The following is a 24,471-nucleotide window of genomic DNA, read 5'->3' on the forward strand; positions in this document are numbered from 1 at the left end:
TTGTTTATAATGTTTAATTTTCCCTCATTACTCTTTATTGTGGCTTTTTGGGATGTGTACTGTATGTCATAGAACAACTGATTGAACATTCCACAGAACATGACTGTGTAAGGGATTTGTCAGGATTACCACTATAGAGAAGACCATGATTAAAATACATGGACATTTTGGAGAGTATGTATATTTCTTCTTGGGTGCAATGCGAAATTGAATACTTTTTCAATAGCATTCCTCTACCCCCTTGGCAGTGTCACAAAGTTGGGCACTCAATGCTTACTTGCATTATGTGTCTGCAGAGGCGCTGCTGGAGAAACCCGGGCCCCACAATAATGTTAGTATTATTGCGGAAGGGTTTCTAACACATGATGTTAATGGGGAGGGACCTCTAAATAAGTATTTGATGGGATTTTAAAATTAACAGTAAATTATTGCAATAGTAAACCCAATATCATGTTTTTCCACATTTTTGCGGCATGTTTTGAAAGAAGAATCACATTATTTTGTGTGTCATATACTGTTATATCACATCAAATATAAATTATAATACAACCAATATCCATGAAAACCAACTAATAACAGCACATTTCTGTAAATGTAAGCATTATTATCCGTAATACAACATTTATTAACCATATTTGTAGGTAATTTCATTGTTTTAAAATGTGAAAATGTTTCTAATTAAACATTAAAAACATGAAAATGAGGCAAAATATTTTCAAAATTACAACTACAAACTGCTTTTTAATTATGGACAATAACCCTATTTTTACGAGAAAGTAATTTTCTGTTACTTCACAGTATTTTTTTGGCACCCCAGCTGCCTGAAATTTACTGTTTTTTTAAGAGGTTTTTTTTTACAGTGTACTTTACAGGCTAAGAGTGTGGACATAGCAATGGTGGTTTACCATGATAGTCTTCAGGACAACTATCATACATACTTGTTATTATGGTTGTCGCTGATGGATAGCATTCACCAGATAGTGTATCTTAACTGTATAAATATTCCATTCTCATATTACCATTACAACTCATCCAGGCTGACACCGATTACATGTGAAATAACAAACTGTCTGTCTGAGAAATGTTTGCAACATCAGAAATAGCAATTCAGTTGCGCACTGCAGTTTCAATAACTTCAAGAGGTGTTTCTGTTGGTACGAGTTATGTGTTCAACTGCCTCAGCACTGATTACTAGACACAACATGTGGTGTTTAGGGTGTAAACATAATATAAACTGTTTCAGAGGCGCGAGCAGATTTTTAACTATCTGCAACAGTAAAACAGAGGGGCCCCCCGACGTAGGCAGAAGCTGAGAGAGTGGTCAAACAAAGTCGGAAGAGGTAGAGGCACACAGTCTCCAACCTACGAGAAACGGAAATGCACAAATGCCCCCTTCACCAGCCCACACCGAGAGCTACACAGAGATGAAGAGAGACGATGAGCCCTCTGCATAGATATCTCGTTGTTTACACTCCAGTCTCTCTTCATAAGAAAAGCCCTCTGTGACCTGCAACAATGCCATGAAATAAGAGGAGCGAAGCAAGAGACTGGAAGAAGAAAAGAGAGAGAGAGAGAGAGAATGAAAGGGAGATAGACATAGCTGAGCTATCCTCTCCTCAAAAGCCTCGGAGATCCTCGGAGATCCTCTTAATCAGCCCAAACAATGTGGTGCAGGATTCCACCTCTGCTTATCTAATAAGCGGCCGAGAGAGGGCCTTTGGGGCAGCTCGGGGTGGATTAGGAGCTGAGAGCTACCCCAGCAGGAGGGTCAAGAGGGCGGAAAGGGAGAAGCTGAAGCACCCCCACCCGCTTCACTCCCACCGGTGTGCCTTAATTTAAAACAGGGACGTCACACTTTGAACCACTCTGGAGAGATGTGCAGTATAGCACAAATGTAAAGAGGTTACACAGGCAAACGTGCAGTTATTCTGCAAAGTTAATATTCTACACAATACGATACGCCAACTATCTCGCCTGTCGGACTGATGACCTGAGACTCCCACGGAACATAGGAGTTTGTTACAGTACTCCTAAGAGGTTTATAACTTGCAACAATCTTATGAGAGAGAGAGAGAGCGAGAGAGAGAGAGGCACACACACACACACACACACACACATACACACACACACACACACACTGCCGTTGCAGTGCTGTATGATACATGATGTCTTGTTTTCTTTCCTTTACTACTTACATGTAATATACGAAACGCTTTGGCAACACAAATTGCATAATTTTGTCATGCCAATAAAGCTCAATTGAATTGAATTGAATTGAATTGAGAGAGAGAGAGCGACTCAGAGACAGAGAGATTTGATAGGTAAGGTGACGCAATATTTGAAATGGAAGTATTAATGTATGTACTCAGGGAGCATCCGTAGAGGTGGTTCTTCTGACATCCTTTTATAATTAGATGCCCTTGTACATTTCTGGAGACACTTACTCCAGAACTTACACTCCTCTCTAAGAAGACGAGAGCGAAGACCAAGTTTACAGGTCCAAGTACAATTACATGTTTTGTTTTCCGGGGGTTCCTTTCTTTTAAAGAAAGAAGTAAAAAAAAAAAAAACATTCTAAATGTCTCATCCAAGGAAATCAGACAAGTCCATATTTGACGAAACCGCAAGGACTGGGCAACTAATTAAAAAGCCAAGAAATGATCCACTGAGCCCTTGGCGGGAGCTTCAAAAGCGCCTCCCTCTGTGATTAAACCATAACACGATACTTTCGCCGGCCCAAAAAAAGCAAATATGCCAAGTGCACAGTGTCAGCTGTGTGGTGTATGTAGCTCAGAATAATCCTCTGTGCAGGTCATTGTGAGGAAGTGAGGGGAAACTGCCTTGCGAAATGTGCTCGTTTATGTGGATATCCCCGACTCGAACAATTACGCACGGAAACGGCTCTGGATCCAATCATTTTCACATTTATTTGTCCTTCCCTGGAAGACCTTGATCTGCACAGAGCTCGTTTTTGTTATCCAAACAGGGAAGCAGCACAGTGTGTACAGTTTGTGCTTGTGTGAAGAGTCACCGAAAAAAGCACACTGTAACACCGGATAAGATCCATGGGAATCTGACGTGGGGCCTCGAAACAGTGGACCAACTAAGAGCTCTGGGAAACCAGTGGACAGAAGAATGATGTGCTATGGAGTTAACAACACGGAAAAGTATTACTTTATCTTGAAACACATACCTGAATGAAAAGGAAACAATTGTACAGACAAATGTTGAATATTGGTAAGATATACATGTATAGAGAGAGAGAGAGAGAGAGAGAGAGAGAGAAAGAGAGAGCATGTGAGCGATTAATTCCCTTTTGTTTTGGCAAGCTTTTCAAAAACAAACATCATGATACAGGGTGCAAAACAAGCCACAACGGGAACAATGCCTGTGAGACAATGAGGTGTCAAGCTAATGACGTGTTCTATTCCCCTAATACACTCTTTAGAGTGTGTGTGGGGGAGGGTATAATAATCAACTCAAATCCTCCCCCCTCAAGCACATATACCATGTCCAGCATACATGTAGCACACACACACACACACACACACACACACACACACACACACACACACACACATTCTCTCTCTCTCTCTCTCTCTCTCTCTCTCTCTCTCTCACACACACACACACACACACACACACACACACAAAGGAATAAAAGGAATATTGTTTCACTTTTTTTTCACACTTTCACATCCTTCCTGTTTGTAACAGAAAAAGAAGCAGTACGCTTGATACATATTTCAGTAGCATTCCCATGAGGTAAATATTGACTAAGCATGAATGGGAATAGAATGACTGATCATACCAAAACCACTGGGGCATCTGTTACTGTGTTACCACGTGCATATAGGTTACCAGCTCATTATCTTAAAACATAACAGGAGAGACCAACCCTTCACACAACACACCAACTCTTTCACAAAATGCTATAGATGATGAACACATTCAATCAAGCTAGTGACAAATGCCAGGGTTCAGAGAGGGTTCACGCTGGCCACGGGAGCAGCGACGACTCCCCTAACGAGAAAGAGAGAAAGAAAATGACAGAAGAAAGGGAGAGGGAACAAGTAAAAACAGTGGACGGCATGATATCCATCTTTATGAAAACACTTGGGTGGGGTGATCAGGTCTCTCTCCCTCTCTCCCTCTCCCTCTCCTTATCTCTTTCTCAGCTTCTGTTGTTTTGGCAGCAGAGGCCACAACTGCGCTTACATCACAAAAGCATAGACCCTCTGCAGTCTCCATTGTAACCGGCCAGCTTTAGGTAATAATTAACCCAACCAGTGGACAATGGGGCCGGGGGCCACCTCGCATTGGGTCAGTAATGAGTGGCCGGCCCCACCCTGCTCTCGGTGTCCGCTTGTCCACTCTCTGAGCCCTCCAGAGAAAGGGCCCTGGGGGTAATTATTCGAGCCTCGGCCACAGATAGCCCTCATCAACCAGCCACTGATAGCCATGCCTGCTATCAGTCTCTCCAACCAGCCCACTTTAGTTACACAGAGCCCGTGCATTAGCATAAGTATGTGGGTATCACTGCTATCAAACACTTTTTCTTTTCAAAGGTGCCTGGATCCCAGTCAGAGAGGTGGGATGGAATGGAATGGAATCTGCCTATCAGTAATGTAATCAGAGAAAAAGGGTGTGTTGTGTTGTGTTGTGTTGTGTTGTGTGTGCGTGTGTGTGTGTGTGGGAGGGGATGGGATACGAGGGTAAATTAGCTTGTTCTTTTCCTTTGAATAGGATACAAACAAAATAATTCAAAATAAAAGATCACATTTAAAACTAAGAACTGCTTAAAGGACATCAGCGACAGCAGGTGGAAAAGTTCCAAATGGCCATTAAAGTTGTTTAATACAATGAGTCTTAAAAAGAGAGGAGATGTAACAAGACCTGTTTGTCCTGAATTAATACATACAGTATTACTATATAACATCCAAAATAAGGGATTTCAATAAAACCAACTATATAACACCTAAGGGAGTTCAATATAACCAACTCAACTCCTTGGGGATCAATAAAGTATCTATCCATCCATCCATCCATCCATCCATCCATCCAACTATATAACATCCAAAATAAGGGATTTCAATATAACCAACTATGTAACATCCAAAATAAGGGATTTCAATATAACCAACTATATAACAGCAGCACAAATTCCCTCCCATTGGCACAATACAGCACAACAATAATGTCAAAGAGGAGACATTCACTCAGTGGTCCATTAGCCACATTGGGGTAAGGTAGAGATGGGGGGGGGGGGTGAGATGGTCAGTGGTGGTGGGGGGCGAGCAGCAATATCACTATATCAACACCAATATCGTCCACAATTACACCAGATCAACATCCAATCCACCGCCATTTCCTGACAGCTGGGGAGACTGCGCTGGCTCCCTGGAGAAGTGGAGGCAGGCCGGAGGAAACTTCATCCCTGCACCGTGAGGAGGAGTGCACATTTTAATGGAGCCCAGATTCCAGACGTAGCTGAGGCCGATGTGGGAAATCTAAGAGGAGTTTAACACCTCTGTTTCCCCCGGCCTGCCTGCCAGCCTGACCGCCTGACTGCCTGACAAACATTCGGCCCCTTATCTGCTTTTACGGCGTCCAGCCTTCCCCTGGCCGCCGGCCAACGCCGTTTATTTGTGTACTTTGACTTTCGCTAAATACATTGTAAAACCTGACCTGTGGCGAGCATACCCCCCCCCCACACACACACACGCACACAAAAAATGGTCCTCTAAGAAATCATGGAGGGGGCAGGAGAGGAGACTTGGGGGAGTTTGGGGCAGAGGGGGACTGAGGGAGAAAGGAGTGAGATGTCACACGGTCCACAGACTCTGACTTGGCATGCGGGGGTGAATGCAGAGCTGCTGCCCTACGACTCCATTCCGTGAGACACTGAGGAAACAAGACAAAGACAAACTCCACTAATGATGATGATTTAATTCTCAAACGTGTTTGAATCTTTGTTGTTCATCTTTTTTTTTAACAATGTAACCTTAACCACAAGAGAGGAATGGAAAATACATCCTAAACCTTCAAAATGACCAAATCACCTCTTCCGACATTTGTTTTGTCCTCTGTAAGACCGATATGAGCCCCTTTGTAACAAAGATTCATGAAAACATTGTATTGTGTGAAATTGCACATAGTCTATTCTAGACAGGAATAGCACAGGCAAAGCTGTGGCAAAGCTCGTAGGTAGTGGGTCCTGAGCAGGAGAGTGGCTGAGAGGAGGGTTAACAGCACACGGAGGAGTTACTTATAATAAGCTTTAATGGGGCATTCAGATTCAGCTGCCAGCAACAAAGGCCTAAGGTGGGGGGTGGGGGGGGGGGGGGGGGCAGGGGGCAGGGGGAGACTGGGGGTGAGGGGGTCGAAGGGGGTTGGGATTTTGAGAACTGAGGCTGATGTTTGTTGATCTGCTTTGGCTTTGAGAGGACTAGTGTGTGTGTGTGTGTGTGTGTGTGTGTGTGTGTGTGTGTGTGCGTGTGTGCTTCTGCCTGTGTTTGAGAGGGGGACCTCAGCCATTGTTGGGTGGAATGTCCACGGTTTTCAAGGACATCATGGAGGAGAAGAGGACAGGGGAGAGAGAGAGAGAGAGAGAGAGAGTGGGACACAGAAAGACAAAGACAGACAGACAAAAAGAGACAGACAGAGAGAGAGTGTGTGTGTTGGTGAAGGATACATCCTGTAGAGATTTGGCACACATGCTCCCTGTTGGAGGGGGCTTCAGAACATCAATGTCAAGATGGAGAAGACAGGCAGTTATTTACTAGGACCATAGCACACAGGCAGAGAGAGAGAGAGAGAGAGAGAGAGAGAGAGAGAGAGGCATGTCAGTAACCAGTTATACTCTGAGCCAGCTGAATGAGTTGGCAAACTCTCTCCACAACGACCACAGAAGGCAATAACTGAAGGAGAGATCCACTTTTTGCAAAACACTGCTATTTGATTGAACTATTCACATCACACATAATCATTTTACAAGTCAAACTCCCTAAAAAGTCCTATCATACGTCGCTTTCACGTAAATCTACTGTACTCTAAACTCTAAATATACTGTACGTACAGTATACAGCATGTCCATGACGTGCTGAAGTCTTTCCAGTAAAACCAGGGTAACGCTCGCTTGCTCTCGCGCGTGTGTTTGGATCGGAGCCATATTCTCACACCATTGTCCGCGCATGGTAGGTGCTGTCCGCTCAAGCAGAAAATTACTGGCTGGAATAGCGAAGGGGGGCTCGAACCCCAAGGGAAAGAAACACCGGACTCACTGTCAGCCGCACTCTCTCTCTCCTTCTCTCCCTATCTAAGTCCATCGCTTTGAAAACGCTTTGGTAACGGTACGATCATCCACCATAGGAGCCAAAAAACGGCATACCTGCATAACATACGTCCTCGGCAATAAAACAAAATCCTGACACCATTAATTGTTCAATTCTTAATTACCCAAGAGAACACAGAAAACGTGACTGTCATTAAAGGCTAGATCAATTAAGGCGTGTTAAAATGCGGCGCGACTAAAAGGATTACTGATGACAGTTGTAGGCCTATTTAAATGACGCAATTAGGAGTCAGGGCAATTCACAGCTATTGAATACAGTACGCAAGTACCTTATAATGACAGGGTATGAATGGAATTTTATACGTTATTTGTTTAAACATGCAGCTAATTTACCTTGTGGCAAATTAGACGCAAGGAACGTATGCTAAATAAAAATTGTGAGAGAACGCAATTAGCCCACTACACGCATTATTCCATGAATCTAGATATTTGGTATGAGGTAACGTTGCTGTTGTTTACGTTCTTCAGTAGTCAGCCACCAGCAATATAGGCTCACTATGCTCTTTCTCAAAACAGACAACAGGCAATAAGTAACCCCATGTGAAAATGATGTGTCGTTAGACATTCGCTAAAGCACTGCATGGCTGCACTATGAAGTTGTCTCTGTAGTATACCTTTTATATTGGGCGCCGGGGACAGCGTGTAGGGATTTGTTTGGGGGTGGGGGTTTCGGAGCCTGTCCACCCCTCCTCCCCCTTGCTCTCCCTCGTTTTAGTCCATTGTTGTGAAGCGACAGCGGTGAGTAGGGAGTCCGACTGGCAACAGAGCACTGCTACGAATCCCAAGAGCTGCTAACTGAGACTTTGCCGGACTGATTTTAAAACTCACTTAGCTCATTCGGTGTGGCAAACCATCCAGGAACTGCTTGGGTTCAAGAGGACTGAATCGCTGTGCGCGTGAACATTACCAAGGTGGTCTCACACACAGCCTTGCTTTTGAGTCCCTCATTCATAGTCTCAGAGGCGCTTTGGAGGGTCGCACTAGCGTTACACCGGACGACTTCTGTACCATTTACACTAGTTTCTAACTCTCGTGGAAACGTTCTGTGTGTGTTCAATGGACTAGAAACATCAAAACATTGTTTTCTTTTTCACTCATTTTTCTCCATGTGGATTAAGCCGGGTATTTTGCTTCGGGAACACTCGTGTCGAGTCGAGGAAACAGCGCTTTATCCGGCGTCAAGAATCTAATCAAGTGAGGAGTTGGACTTTGCGCTCTGTATCAAGGATCAGTTCCAATCTGGCGTCTGGACACTAACGTCCTCAATATTATTTTCTTATTAATGGATCTATATGTTCGCCGCTGAAGTGACTTCATTTTCACAAAGACTTGGAAATAAAATTGTATCTCGGACAAATGGCTAGTTTTTGCAAGGAACACTAATCTACGAATTTCGCCAAGGATTATAACAGCACTGAACGAAAATACGGTATGTTTTTTTGCATGCAATTTGAATAATGATAGATAGTTCTAAGTTATAGTTGAACTTTTATATGTTGAACGCTGCTGTGAGACGTGGACATAGCTCACTACCATGTATTACATTATTCAAGGAAAGGTTTCATACTGTAACGTGCGTTCTTAAGAACCCTTGAGAAAGTTGTCGTTACTGTGTTACTATTTCTGAACTAACTGATACATTTCATTTTTAACTTGCGCAACACTGTTATGTGTTATGCAAAGTGTATCACGCAGCCTATGTCAGAATGAACAGTTACATTTTAACCAAGCCAATTGTCTCAGTCAAACAACGCTGGAGACGAGCGTTTAATTTATTACCCCTCAATTGTGCTCTTACTTTTGTATGTCACTCTCTCACAATGTATGTAGTGGTTAAACATTGCTGTATCTATGTCCAAAGAAAGGGACCACACATCATATGTTTTTCTGTGTAAATGAACAACTCAACATGAATTCTAGTGTAGGCTATACCTATTAGCCTGCATATTGGTTTTAAAACAATTTTCGGTATAGGCTAAATTGGCTTCTTCTATCAAACAGTCCCGGGGAAGGCTGACTGCCCTCTTGGCCGCAACTTTGCTGTGATTTTCAACTCTCAGTTCTTCCACTAAACCAATAATTTCTGCATGGTCTCGTTTCTTCTATCCTATTGTGATCTCGTCACGCAATGAAAGATACCCTTCCAGTATAAACAGACTGTAACTGCTATTCGTGGCAGTACTGTGGTGTTTTCTAAATAAGAATAGGACTTTTGTGCCCTGCTATGCATAACAAAAGTGACAGATAAACTCGAACACCCAGCGTGTTGCTTTTCTGATTAATTTTAACGAGAACCACTTAACATCAACCCGCTAAACGAGAAAAAAGAGCCATAGCCTTCGCCGTCACCCACATTCAATTGAACTGAAACACGCAGGCTAAATGATTCACGACTAAATTATCGTTATGGTTTCGTTGTAGGTATGGTCAGTGTAAATTCATATTCCAGTATTTTTTCTTCGTTCAACTCTAAATAACCGATTTGACCAGACTGTCAATTAAAACTGCCCATGCACAGTCTCCATTCACGCGCAATAGCCTCTAAACTGCCGCTCTTGCATATTCAGTAGAGGACATTCATAGGCGGGTAAGACAGTGGTGAAGTGTCTCACATTCAGGAACGTGAACAAACACCCATATCTCCCCCACAGTCAATGGCTGGAAATATGTCTGTCGAGTGCAATGCCTGATCCAGATTTTTTTTTTTGTATCTCTCTTTCATTTCATTCTGGTCGCCACAGGTGATTGGGGTTGCGAGGCACTGGGTTTGCCAATGCCGTACACCAGCTGCTGAGGGTTCCTCAGGCCAGCTCTGACCTCCCCTGCACCCCCTTTCAGAGAACAAGCAAGAGAAGACTCATCCAGTCTGCAAGATGGCTTATCTCCACAAGGTCCTCATACTGATACTCTGTGTGGTGGACCACACCTGGGGGAGGGCTGTCACAACAGAAGAGATACAAACCAAAGGTAGGTTTCATATGGTTCATGTCAGTCACGCAATGCTTTTTTGGGACTGTGTGCGTGTGTATGTGTGTGTGTGTGTGTGTGTGTGTGTGTGTGTGTGTGTGTGTTGGGGCGGGCGGGGGGGGGGGGGACGGGACTTAATTGAGACCCAAAGAGAAAGAGAGGGCCATTGAGAAGAGGGGGATTGTTCCAGAAAGAAACGGTCACTGTAAGTCTATTGCTAAGTTATCACACTGTAGTTCAGCTTATTATTGAATTGAATTGTGTGTCATGATTTTATCCGGGGCCTGACCAGGGGCAGTAAGGGGGCGTAAAAGTAAGGGGGCGTTGGTCACGGTGCAGTGAAAGTCTCTGCAGTTATGGCGAAGAGGGGTTGTGAATAAACCCATTATCCGGAGAGAGGTGCCATCGAGCTCCGCTAAAGGTGACGTGAAGTAGAGGGGGGCTGTAATCATTTTCCGGAGAAGGGCTCTCGTATTCTCCCCCCTTTCTCTCTTCCTCTTTCCTCTTCTCATAGGCGTAAACTGTGCTACCTGATCCGGCCAAAGCCCTGAGGCTCGGAAGTGTAAATCTGTCTGGCCTGGTGCCAGCTGTGAGTGGTTGTGTGTGTGTGTATGTGTGGTTGTGTGTGTGTGTGTGTGTGTGTGTGTGTGTGTGTGTTTGGGGTGGGGGGGTTGGGGGTTTGCGGTTCCCATTCTCTCTGTACAAATGCATGACTTGTCTCGGGTTTTGTATGTGCTTTCAGAGGTGAGCATTCAGCCTCAAATGTTTGTTATGATGGCTGTAGATTGATTGCACTCACCACTAAGTGCCCCCACCCCCACTCCACCCCACCACACACACACACACACACACACACACACACACACACATACACACACACACACACACACACACACACACACACACACACACACACACACACACACACACACACACACACACACACACACACACACACACACACACACTACAGCATTGTCAATATGCTCTATGCAAGACAAGCTTCAATTGAAACATAAATAATCAGAAAATGCGGAAAACTGAAAAAACATTCCAACAGAGAGTGAATGTGTGATCAAATGAAGAGGAATAGCTGAAGCAGACTGAGAGAGGTGGGGATGACAAAAAAAATGATGGAAAATTCAGCACAAAGGGACAAGGCACAGATGGAAGTCTGTCAAAGAAGGAGAATAGGAGGGATCGTATGCTCCCTCTCTCTCTCTCTCTCTCTCTCTCTCCTTTTGACCTTAGCTGCCAGCTTAAAGCTCACCGTGGGCCAGTGTAGAGGGTTCAGGGACCCCGTGGTGGGGCTCAACAAAGCTCCAGTGAAGTTCTGCCAGAGGACATTAGAGTCATTAGACAACAGCACCGTACACAGGCAAAGCCAACCAGCACAAGCCAGAGTGTCACCGGAGGAAATGTCGAAAAAAAAACACACATAAACAAGAAAGAAGTGACTTGGGGGTCAATTGAATGTAACTTGCGTAGGACCCCCCCGACCACCACCCCCACCCCCACCCCCCCCCAAAAAAAAAGACGGGGAAAAAAGATGTTAGGAGACCTGAGCGATGACTGGCCCCTCTGTAGCAGGAAGGATCTGAGGGGCCAGCCAATGTAGGGCAGTTGGGAGCTCAAGTGGTTAATGATTGCTCATACACAAGGAGTTCATTCAGGGAAGCACACGGAGGCGCACTGTGATGTTAGCTCTGGCTGTGATCATTTCAAAGGTAACCTGCGGCCCGGCAGATTGACACAGCACAACTGGGAGTTGAGCACAGCACAGGGTTGTGCTATAACTGCAGGCTTGGTGGGTTAAAGTTATTTTTAAAAACAGACAGACAGACACACACACACATGCGCGCGCGCATACACGTCTACTTATTGAATGCCTTTCTTCTCAGAGGTATCCAGGGGTATATAGAGGTATAGGAGAGATCTCAGAGGTTATGCAGGGAACCGGCAAAGTTGCTAAATTGTGCTGAGTGCCGGAATGATCTACAATAGGCTAATGACATGTAAAACATGACAGCGATCTCACAACTATTTATCAAAATGTTTAATTATAATTTTATTACCAGTGCAAACAGTTGTAGGGCTACTTTCAGACCGTTTTGTTTTTCTCGCTCAGTTCAAGAGGAGCCCGTCCTTGTATTTCATGGCCCAGCGCTCTTTGTGTGTTTTTGTGAGTTTGACGTTATTTTTCCTTCCCGCCATTCACACCCATTTGAGAGGTCAAACACAGGCCATCTCTCCAGCTGGACCCATGAAGTTCATTAGCAAGTGTGCCAATGTGGCTTTGGAGACTAGGCTTAGTGGAGGTGTGTGTGTGTGTGAGTATGTGAGTGTGTGTGTGTGTGTGTGTGTGTGTGTGTGTGTGTGTGTGTGTGTGTGTGTGTGTGTGTGTGTGTGTGTGTGTGTGCGTGTGTGTGTGAGTGTGTGTGTGTGTGAGTGTGTGAGAGTGTGTGTGTGGTTAGAATGGCTGCTGCATTGGCAATCTCAGCCTCAATTGTGGTGCCATGATACCAACCAATATGACGTCAAAATCTGGTGTTTGGAATAATCCTCTGGTTTCACTCTGCGGTTCCAAAACATTGTTGACTACTTTGAGTGTTTTGCTTATATAAACTTGCACAAAATGGTCCGTGAGTCATTTTTACACAGCCTAATGCTATAGTATTTTGGTAAACCTCCAGCACAAGCAAATTAACTTAAACGCGTCAATCTCAGCAAAATCTGAAAAGGTGTTTGCTATGTTGCATATGCTTGCCAAAGTGAACTAAATCACTTAACACTCCCTCTCATTTTCTTTTTCTTTTTCACTTTCTCTCTCTCTCTCTTTCTCTCTCTCTCTCTCTCTCTGTTCCCCCCTCCTTTCCTCTCGCCCCCTGTCCAGACCACCGTGCGCACCGTCCACCTCTCGTGCCTGGGTTCCCAGAGAACACCACGGCCGTGGTGGGGGGGAATGTGAAGCTGGTGTGTAAGGTTCACAGGCCGACCTCCACACGCATCCAGTGGCTCAAGAAGGACGATGGCCTCCTGGGAGCCGAAGGCCAGCCCCATCTGCGCGCTCTAACGGTAAGAGAACATTCCGGCACTGAGTTGCGTCCTCTCAGAGAAACCTCCGAGGTTAGGGTCGCAAGAAAAGTTTAAGTTCCAATGTACTGTAGTTGTGTCTGATTTTGCTTGGTGTCTCTGTTTTTTGTTGTCACAGCCTCTTCAAGGTAATATATCTAAGGTGAACGTCCTGCCTCTCAACAATGTATCATTGGAGAGTACAGGAGAGTATGTGTGCAAGGCAGAGACTTCCTCTGGGCAGTACATGCAGTCAGCCTGGCTCGAAGTTTATCCAGGTAAGCCAATCAGTTCCTACTGGATTTGGTCAGTAATGTTATTTGGCTCAGTAAAAGTAGTGCCAACATCTAATTACTTTTTTTTTTATAGAGGAACTTCTGTCTCGTTCTCTGATGCCAAATGCCCGTCTGGAAACAGCAGAAGGTAAGCACACCTGCCAAATGTTGAGTTGAAAAATTCATCATTATCCTGTGCTAAGCATTACCTGTTTAGTTCATATTAAGAGTTTAAGTTCTGGTCAAACCCTCGAGCACATTTGTAGTTTCATTGATTGCAGACTATCATGCGACTTCACTAATGACGTCTAACAGACCTTGAATTGTGTCTGTGTTTCACGCGTCTCTGTTCCGTTTCTAGATGTTTCCGAGGACCAGCTGGACGACGTGTCCGAGCATCTGCTGCTGGAACCGGGCGACAAGCTGAAGCTGAGCTGCGACGGCGGTCGCCGGGGGTCGGTGCTCTGGTACAAGGGCGACGCCCGCGTGCAGCACAGCACGCGCATCCACATCCGTGCCGGCGTCATGGAGATCGTCGACATCACCTACGACGACTCCGGCGTGTACGTGTGCATGCTGCGAGGCTCGCGGGAGACGCTGCGCAACTACACCATCATGGTGGCAGGTACGGACGTCACTGGACACACACACACACACACACACATACACACACGCACACACTGGATATTACATAGGCACTTTACATAGTTTATGATTGTCCAAAATGGGTCACTCATACATATACCGCATGTCACAATGCTGACTATACACACTGCTGGTCATGCTTTAGTAGTAATAATGATGTAATCTTTCTGGTCATTTCTCTAACGTCATGTTCTTTTTATCCAACATGATCAGACTCCCTTGGCTCTGGAGATGATGATGATGAGGATAACGGCCTGGACGACATGCTCGCAGAATCGGAGAACGACCAGGTGTACTTCAGTAGAGGTCAGTTGCACAGCCAAAGCACATGTTCGGATTCTTTTTTTTTCTTATTTGGTTTTCTATTTTGGGATAGTTTGACTGGATTGTTTGCCCTGGTTAGTAAATATTGACCAGGACGGCAGGGTGGTGGAAGCCTGGTTTGTTTACAGAATCTCAGCAATGCACGGCCTTGGCCAAAATAACTTCAGTCGAGTGGTATACGGTATAAATGCAAGATACACCACCAGTATCAAGCATTAGGACATAGTTAGGGTCAGCTGAGGTGAAGTGTAGTGTAGAAAAATACCTAAATCTAAATGAAAAACATCCTTCCTCTTTAAATATTGTGGACAGTAAAGCCAAAGATCCTTAATTACTGACAAGATAGAGCAACATAATGCATCTCGAACAGTTCCTGTCTGCTTAAAGAGGCGTGTCGCAAAGATGTCATAGTGGGATATCGATCACTGTCAGATTGGCAAGCAGTTCAGTTCGAATGTTAACAGGTCTGCTTAAAGGGGGATTTAGCCCCCCTCCCCTTTGCGAAGACCGAACGCGGAAATGATCGAACGTTTGCGCCTCTCGCTCCGCTTTAACCCTCTCTGGTAAAGCTCACCCGTGTCTCCTCTTGTCCACTCCTGTGTTCCCTCAGGACCCTACTGGACGCACTTGCAGCGCATGGAGAAGAAGCTCTACGCCGTGCCGGCCGGCAACACGGTCAAGTTCCGCTGCCCTGCCACGGGCAGCCCCTTGCCCACCATCCGCTGGCTGAAGAACGGCCGTGAGTTCCGGGGCGAGCACCGCATCGGGGGCATCAAGGTGAATAGACTCTCCAAACGGAGGCGTTGATTAGGAAGGGCACTAAAGGCATACCTGACTATTAGCCGCGGCTTTTACATTGATTTTGCTAAATTTCTTCAGCTATGAGGTTGCAGTAATACAAGGGGGCAGTTATTATGGTGTTAATATGGTTTTGTTTCTTTTAACTTGCATAAAACACTGTCCTGCGGCTTATACACAATGCGGCTTATATGCAGGAAATGACTGTAGTTATGGGGGCATTAAAGGCATAGTTACTCAGTTTCAATGTGTTTGTGATATCGTGGTGTATCTCATTGATATGAATATGTGTGTAACATGTGGATGTGGTTGTGTTTTGTTGGGCAGCTTCGTCACCAGCACTGGAGTCTGGTCATGGAGAGTGTGGTTCCGTCAGATCGGGGCAACTACACGTGTGTCGTAGAGAACAAGTTCGGCTCCATCATCCACAGCTACCTGCTGGATGTGCTTGGTAAGACACACACACACACACACACACACACAAGCGCGCGCACATACTCACACACACACACACACACACACACACACACACACACACACCAGGTTGAGGGGGAGTTTTGTGAATCTGTGTGGAGTCAGTGGCAGCCCGCAACGGTCAGCAGCTGTCAGTGGAGATCACAATCAAACTGGCCCAGAGTGGCTGAGCATGCTGGTAGTGACTGGTTTTGCCTGCAGGCCTGAGAAGAAAAGAGAGGGAGGGAGGGAGAGAGAGGCAGAGAGTGAAAGAGAGTGGGCAGGAGGCAGACATAAAGAGGGGACAGAGAAAAAAGGAAAATGTAGAGAGAGGTGGAAAAAAGAGAGAGAAAGGGAGGGAGAGAGAGAGAGAGGTGGAAAAAAGAGAGAGAAAGGGAGGGAGAGAGAGAGAGAGAGAGAGAGGGCATCCCAGCTCCTGAAAGGGGTGCATGTGGCGAAAGGCGCCAGAGTCGACTCAGTGGCTTTCAGATGTCTGTGGCGATATTTAAGGTCCACTCTGAGTGTGCAGAAGGGGGCAGTAAATTTGGGCCGGGGCGCGGCGGGGGAGGACTGGGGGGTCTGGCGTCGGTCCGCGTGCCACCGGGCTTGGAAGCTGAGCGAGCGGCGGTGTCCAGACCGGTTTTCTACCTGACCTGTGACAGACCTGTTTGTTAAGAGTCCAGCATGGGGTCAACTGCTGTCTCCATGCAGAAAGAGGGAGGGGAGAGAGAGAGAGAGAGAGAGAGAGAGAGAGAGAGAGAGAGAGGGAGAGGGGGAGAGAGAGAGAGAAGGAGAAGGGGTGGGGGTAGAGAGAGCCACACAATGAAAAAGATTAAAAAAAAAGAGGCTCCATGTCATCAAAGCATCCCAGCTTACAGACAGAGGGAGAGAGAGAGTAGGGTTGCTGAACAGACAGACATACAGAGGCAGAGGGGACAGACAAACAGATAGAGAATGAAAGAGGGAGAGAGAGTGAAAAAGTGAGTGATAGGAAGAGAGAGGGGGAGGTAAAAATCCCCCGCCGATGGAACCAATTAGTGGACGTCTGGCCAGCTTTGGAAGCAGTGCTTATCTCTTTCACTGGTCTGGCATTCTTATCAGATTAGCACTCTCAGCATTTAGCATGCTTTCCCCTGCTTTGCAGATATTCTCTCTCTCTCTCTCCCTTTCTGTGTGTTTGTGTGTGATGTGTGGTGTGTGACTCCTCTGAAGTTGGCTAAATGTGGTCTTGTTTTGACTTGGACCTTTGAGTGTGATTTTTGAAACTGAATTGTGACTTGGCAGTATTATTTCTTTCTATTTTTTTTTCTGTTTCAGTCGTTAAGTCAAAACATCTGCCAGAAAATTACTTTTTAATGTGGAACGTATAAATGACTTTATAATGTAAAACATAAACGTTTATTTTAGACATCCATTCAACACAGAGAGAAAATAGCCCTGCTGACCGTCCCTCTCTCCCTCCGTTTCTAGAACGTTCCCCACATCGGCCTATCCTGCAGGCCGGACTGCCCGCCAACACCACCGCCGTGGTGGGGGGTGACGCCCAGTTCCTCTGTAAGGTGTACAGTGACGCCCAGCCCCACATCCAGTGGCTCAAGCACATCGAGAAGAACGGCAGCCGATACGGCCCAGACGGCATCCCTTACGTTCAAGTCCTCAAGGTAAACGTTCAACACGAAGCCACGCTACCCCAAAATAGCCCCTGCAATGTTTTCAATCGTTTTGGTGGACTGCGCTTGAACAGATGCCATGTATTGGTATGGGAAGGTGGTATTCCAAAATGCTTAAAACAACGTTATTCCTTATTGTTTTAGACCGGAAGCTTGAACATGTCCGAGGTGGAGGTGCTGTATCTGACCAACATCACTATGGAGGATGAGGGAGAGTACACGTGCTTGGCCGGCAACTCCATCGGATTCTCCTACCAGTCGGCATGGCTGACGGTCCTCTCTGGTAAGTCCTCCTCGACTCCCCAAACCCCTCAGATCAGACACTTTCACTTGCTCTCCTACCACTCAGCAGACCAGCAGACCAGTTCTCACCCTGTTGGTTTGTGTGTTGTTGTTGTTGTTGTTTGCAGAGGAGGAAGTGGCAGAGGAAGTGGAGAAGATGGAGACCAAGTACACGGACATCATCATCTACGCGTCGGGGGTCCTGGCGCTGGTCATGGCCATCATCATCGTGGTTCTCTGCCGCATGCAGGTCCACCCGAGCCGAGAACCGTTCGACGTTCTACCGGTTCAGAAGCTCTCCAAGTTCCCTCTTCGTAGACAGGTGTGCATGACTCAGCTCACTTTGGGTCTCAGCATTAGATTATTTTGTTTAACCTTCCCATGGTTCTATAGCCATACAGAGTCAAGAGTTTGCTGAATGTATTGAAACTAAACGTTTTTTTTTCTTCTTCTATTCTCTCCAGTACTCCGTGGAGTCCAACTCATCAGGGAAGTCCAGCGCCTCTTTGATGAGGGTGGCCAGACTGTCGTCCAGCTGCTCCCCGATGCTGGCTGGAGTCATGGAGTTTGAGCTCCCCTACGACCCCGACTGGGAGTACCCCAGGGAGAAGTAAGTGCTCCACTAGCAGCCCATGTCTCACTGTCGCCCTAATGGTTTTGCCATTCACCCGCACTCGTTTATTTGTGTGTTTTTAATGTCCTCCTTTTTACACCTCTGCTTATAGCTTGACCTTGGGGAAGCCACTGGGTGAAGGCTGCTTTGGTCAAGTGGTGAGAGCAGATGCTTTTGGCATCAACAAAGAGAATCCAGAGCAGGTGTCCACTGTGGCCGTCAAGATGCTGAAAGGTAAACGGCGTTTTCTCATCTCAAAAGCTTCTCCGAAAGAACACCTTTCAACGAAGTGTGTGTATTCTTGGTTTTTGAACAATAGCCCATATGCTCAGTACTCAATATGATGCTTTTAATCCAGATGATGCCACGGACAAAGACCTGGCCGACCTGATCTCGGAGATGGAGCTCATGAAGGGCATGGGCAAGCACAAGAACATCATCAACCTTCTGGGAGTCTGCACACAAGATGGTGAGTTTGTTTGCTCTCCCCAAACGGGCACTGCGGCTTTGTCTCGCCAGCAAGTCAAATTTACACAGCGGCCCCCAGCTCAAATTCACAGACGAATGTAACAACCCCCATCTCTCTCTCCCTCTTTCCTTCTCTCTCTCTCTCTCTCTCTCTCTCTCTGTCTCTCTGGTTTCCACTTTTTTCTTTCCCCCCTCTCTCTCTCAGGTCCTCTGTATGTTCTGGTGGAGTACGCTTCAAAGGGCAGTCTGAGGGAGTACCTGCGAGCTCGCCGCCCGCCTGGAATGGACTACACCTTCGACGTGACCAAGGTCCCCGAGGAGCAGCTCACCTTCAAGGACCTGCTCTCCTGCGCCTATCAGGTGGCCCGCGGCATGGAGTACCTGGCTTCCAATAGGGTGAGTCATATGTCACCAAAACAACCCCGACCCACCCCCAAAAGTTGCCAGTGTTGTTTTCAAACACCTACTACACACACACCCCATTTCTTTCATCAAAAACGAGTTACATTTGTGCGCGTGTGGTTGTATGTGTGTGTGTGTGTGTGTGTGTGTGTGTCAGTAACGGGCGTTGACACACTATCCTCCGCCGGCATTCCTCCAGCGGCCATGAGAGAGAGAGAGAGAGAGAGAGAGAGAGAGAGAGAGAGAGAGAGAGAGAGAGAGAGAGAGAGAGAGAGAGAGAGAGAGAGAGAGAGAGAGAGCGCCGTGGCCGTGTTTAGGCGCTCGGCTCGTCTGACCCATCCCGCCTCCGCTGTGGGCTTTTGTCCCTTTTAGCAGCGCCATAAATCTGTTAGCAAACAGGCTGCAGAGACCTGCCTGGGCTGCAGATCGTGTTACCAGCTTTTTGTGGCCTGCTAAGAATGCGAGCGTCTGAGAAGCGCTCCTCCATTAAAAAAAAAAAAAAAAACTGGGGGCCTGCTTTTTTTTCTCTCTCTCTAACCCTCCCTCTACCACTCTAGCTCTGTCTCACCCACTCATTGTATATATGTCACTCTCTTTCTTCCTCTCTCTCTCTCTCTTGCTCCCTCTCTCCTCTTCTCCTTTCCATACCCCCAATCCCCAAATACAGCGTCTATTTTAGAATGCGAAACCAGAGTAAACTTAATGACATCCATGCCGGCCAGCTCTCTGAGGACTAGAAGGGTGGTGGGCGGCTGCTGCTCTTATTTTTTGGCGAAAAACCTCAGAGTTTATTTACAGTTGTGCACAGCAGGGCCGAGACATGGCTAAAACAGTAGAGATTTATGTGACATACAGAAACATACAAGTAGGCTTTCGTATCTGTCCTGTTTTGGTGTGTGTGTGTGTGTGTGTGTGTGTGTGTCTGTGTGTGTGTGTGTGGGGACGGGTGTTTTTTTTTTTTTTCTTGCAAGAATAGCAACCCCTGGTGTTACTCTGGAATGCCACCGCCACAAACCCCAAGGAATGGCGGCCTGCGCAGGCTCCAGCATCATTGTCAGAGCCATAGTGTTTGTAATTATGCGACCTCTCTAAGCATCTCTCCCTCTTTCTCTGAAACCCCACAGTGCATCCACAGGGACCTGGCCGCAAGGAACGTCTTGGTGACAGAAGACAATGTCATGAAAATCGCCGACTTTGGCCTGGCCCGAGGAGTTCACCAGATCGACTACTACAAGAAAACAACCAACGTGAGTGAAAATCTTTTTTTTTTTCTTTTTTTGTGGGGGGGGGGGGTCAGTTGCTGTTTTTTAAGAACCCACTTTTGCTGGCTCATCCTCCTCCCAGCCACCCCAGTCTCTGTTCTTGTAAACACTGGAGTCTGTTGGCCTCCTGTCTCAGGCGCCAGGCCACCCCCTCAACTCCCCCACCCCCACCCCCAACTCCCTCACACTCAACCCCCACCACCCCCACCACCCCCTTCCTTCATTCCTGGGGTGTGTTTGCAGCTTTAATGATTTTAAAGACAGATGTTTGATGTGTCGCCTGTGATTGGCAGATCACTTAATGGGGGATAATTAGGTGAAGGGGTCTCCATTAAAGGGGCAGCAAGGGAGAGAGCAGAGCTGTTGTGCGGGTCGTGTGTGTGTGTGTGTGTGTGTGTGTGTGTGTGTGTGTGTGTGTGTGTGTGTGTGTGAGTGAGTTGTTTTGGATGTGCGTGCGTCCATGTGTATATGTGTGTGTGTGTGTGGTGTGTGTGTATGTGTGTTTGTCAATGTATATCAGAGAAAAAATAGATACATGCACATGTTGTGAGTGGAATCTGTCTATTTAGGTGTATTTGTGTGTTTGTGTGTGTGTTTGTGTGTGTGTGTGTGTGTTTGTCAACGTATATCAGAGAAAAAATGAGATACATGCACATTTTGTATTTTTTGAGTGGAATCTGTCTATTTTGGTGTGTGTGTTTGTGTGTTTGTCTATGCATACCAGAGAGAAAATTAGATACAAAACACACACTTTCACACATGTTGTACGTACAGTCAGGTTTCAACTAGCTCAACATGACAGAATGACCGTTTAATGCAACATACTAATGTTCTCCTTTAATTGCAGGGACGACTGCCAGTGAAATGGATGGCGCCAGAGGCCTTGTTTGACAGAGTCTACACACACCAGAGTGATGTGTAAGTAATAATGACTAATCTCCACAACCCTGCCAGACCATCAGCTGACCAGGAAGGAACTCTGGAATCCCCAAAGAGATGGAATGCTAGGGCCTGTTCCGATTAATCAGAATGCTATTAGGACTGAGGAAAGCACCCTGGCATAGATTAACCCGATTTGGCCCTTGTACATTTTTAACGAGCGAAAATAAGCCTTTTAATGAATGAATTGGTGTTTTGTGAGGATTTTGTTCGAGGGGTGCAAGCTCGTGGCTGGCCCTCTACTTTTAGCATGGTGTGTGTGTGTGTGTGTGTGTGTGTGTGTGTGTGTGTGTGTGCACCTAAATGTTAGTGTGTGTGATTTGTGTGTTAACATGAAGACTCATGTGGTGTCTCCCCCCCTCTCTCCAGCTGGTCTTTTGGAGTCTTAATGTGGGAGATTTTCACTCTGGGTGGCTCCCCTTATCCTGGGATTCCTGTGGAGGAACTTTTCAAGCTCTTGAAGGAAGGCCATCGCATGGACAAGCCCTCCAACTGCACGCATGAACTGTAAGTAGAAAAACCTTTCCCCTTTCCTTTTATATTTCACAAAAAACAACTTGTAGTGTTATACAGTAGAAGCATAAACTTCTCGGTCTGTGTACTTCCAGGGTTATCAAACCCATAACTCTTAGTGTTGTTGGCAGCAGTTCTACTAGTAGAGCTAGCTAGAGGAACATATTTATGTTGGTCTATAAATCTCCCAAACATGGGGGATTATAATTCTGTTCTACATGGAAAAAGCTTAATGATTGACTGAGAGATGGCTTCCCTGCTCACCTGACTATGTGTGTCCTTACAGGTACATGAAGATGAGAGAGTGCTGGCATGCCGTTCCCACACAGAGACCCACCTTCAAACAGCTGGTAGAGGAGCTGGACCGACTTCTACTGTCCATTTCAGATGAGGTAAGTGGGCTCTGCTCTCACTCCAGGGAAACATTTCATAAAAACTGTAATTAAAAATAAAAAAAAAAACACTATCTGTTTTGATTGATATGCAAGTAGACTAATAAATACCATTTTATCTCCTTTCCCCCTCCAGTACTTGGATTTGTCCACCCCATTTGAGCAGTACTCTCCATCTTGTGAGGACACCTCCAGCTCTTGTTCATCGGACAATGATTCGGTCTTTACCCACGATGCCATCTCCACCGACCCTTGTCTCCTGGGCTATCACAATGTCCGATCTCGGCGAGACCTATAGGCAGTGGGAAGGCACAGCTTGACCTCGGTGTTGGACTCTTTTTTTGGCACTAGCCGCTCGGACGGAACATGATGTCGCATTGAACATGATTGCACGAGAAAACAGCGGTACTCAGAGGTTTTTCACCTCTGCCTTACAGCCCAAGAACATTATTGCGATGCTTGGCACTACCGTACGAAAAGCAACAATCAAATGAAAATGGCTGCTTCAAAACGTACAGGTTTCATTTCTTTTCAGCCTGGTTGCATTCATGAAGAGGCTGGTTGGAGAGAAGCGTGTAGGAACTCCCCTGAAGTATCTGAACAGTATTGAAAACTGGAGTGTTTTACGAATTAAGAAAAGAACATTTATTTTGATATTAAAGAGAAACTGATAGCATTGTTAAATATAAATTTCTCTCTATATAAAATTATTTTACATTTTGCTATTTAAAGAAAAAAAAACAGCTGTCTTAAATCTCAGGAAATCATGTGTTAATTTGCTGTAGTGACAGCAATACAGTGCCTGATTTTTAGATTTCCTGTAAATATATTAAAATATTATATGTACATATCTCACAAAAAAAGACAATTACTTTTATAACTTATTCTAAATGATATGAAGTGAAGGTCTTGCGCTGGTGAAGACAAATGAGGTAATTCTGCTTTGAGAGGACAAAAGAAGACTTTAAAAAAAATATTCGTTGTTGTATGCCACTCACACCATTGTATGCATCGCCTGAGCCAATCCTGCCAGGACCATATCTGCTAAGCTGTCTTGATAGTTTCTCATGCCACTCCATCTGCCGGGAGTGGACAAGTGGCCGAACACAAAACAAAAGACCGGCCTCACGGAGTCTAACACAATCTAACACATTGGACACATCTTGGGAGACAAGCGAAGCCTCTACTGTCAGCACTGTAAAAAAAAGAAAGAAATTGACTCAGAGTGAATGTGGTGGAAAACATTGGTGGTGGTGGTGGTGGTTGGTTGGGGGTGAGGGGGGGGATGTAGAGACATGGGACAGTGTTGAGGGGTTGAAGTGAAGCAGTTGTCCATTGTCTCCTCAGACCACCCCCCCTTTTTTTTTTACCCCACTTCAGTTTGTTTGTGGCCTCCAAGTACAGGGCAGCGTAGCACAATGGGACCAAGGCCCCTGTAAATGGCTGTAGCTGTGTCCACAGTTGAGATAGCAGGGGGCGGAGGAGGGGAGGGGAGGGAGGCAGCACACAGGAGAGGGAGAGACAGAGGGAGAGAGGGAGAGAGAGGGGGGGAGAAGGAGAGAGATAGCCAAGGGTTGGGAGGGCAGCTTCTCCTACAGCTTGTGTGCAAATGAGGCGCCCTTATTATGTAAATGCATCCAGCTGCCCCATCTTTATCCCTGCCCCATCTTTTTAATATGCAATGCTAATGTTTTAACAGGGGGTTGGTCAAGCCTCCCTTTTTATGGGTGAACCCCTGGCAGTGTCCTTCAGGGGGATCATGGCCAGACCTCTGGGAGCTGATAAGAATCCAGTGCTTTGCATTTTTTTTGTTTTTCGTCTCCCCCCCCCCCTCTTTTTTTCTCTCAAGTTAATTGAACCAAAATTCCAAGCCTCCAAGTCTCTTAGCCCCCAAGGTGTGTTTTTGTGTAAACATGTTTGCATGCAGGCAATTTAGGCAGGCGGGGCTCACCCCTTTGTGCATACAAGAATGAGTGACTCGAAAAATTAGCAACCTCGCTCAAATTCTGGATTTTTTTTGTTTTGTTTTGCAAGGCAGCTAC

At 46.0% G+C, this 24,471-nt stretch overlaps 1 protein-coding gene across 1 annotated transcript; it reads left to right on the forward strand.

Moving 5' to 3' along the window:
- Window positions 1-8,112: 8,112 nt before the first annotated feature.
- Window positions 8,113-23,677, forward strand: fgfr4 (fibroblast growth factor receptor 4). Its single transcript, XM_062536535.1, has 21 exons — window positions 8,113-8,783; window positions 10,096-10,321; window positions 13,215-13,396; window positions 13,533-13,671; window positions 13,763-13,816; window positions 14,030-14,293; window positions 14,527-14,619; window positions 15,248-15,414; window positions 15,763-15,886; window positions 17,359-17,549; window positions 17,703-17,841; window positions 17,969-18,162; window positions 18,305-18,450; window positions 18,566-18,687; window positions 18,812-18,922; window positions 19,127-19,317; window positions 20,448-20,570; window positions 21,433-21,503; window positions 21,894-22,031; window positions 22,324-22,429; window positions 22,566-23,677. The coding sequence occupies exons 2-21, from the start codon at window positions 10,228-10,230 to the stop codon at window positions 22,725-22,727; spliced, it is 2,811 nt and encodes a 936-aa protein (XP_062392519.1). The 5' UTR covers window positions 8,113-8,783; window positions 10,096-10,227; the 3' UTR covers window positions 22,728-23,677.
- Window positions 23,678-24,471: the final 794 nt, after the last annotated feature.

This window comes from Sardina pilchardus, chromosome 5, assembly GCF_963854185.1.
Source record: "Sardina pilchardus chromosome 5, fSarPil1.1, whole genome shotgun sequence".
Classification (NCBI taxonomy): Eukaryota; Metazoa; Chordata; class Actinopteri; order Clupeiformes; family Clupeidae; genus Sardina; species Sardina pilchardus.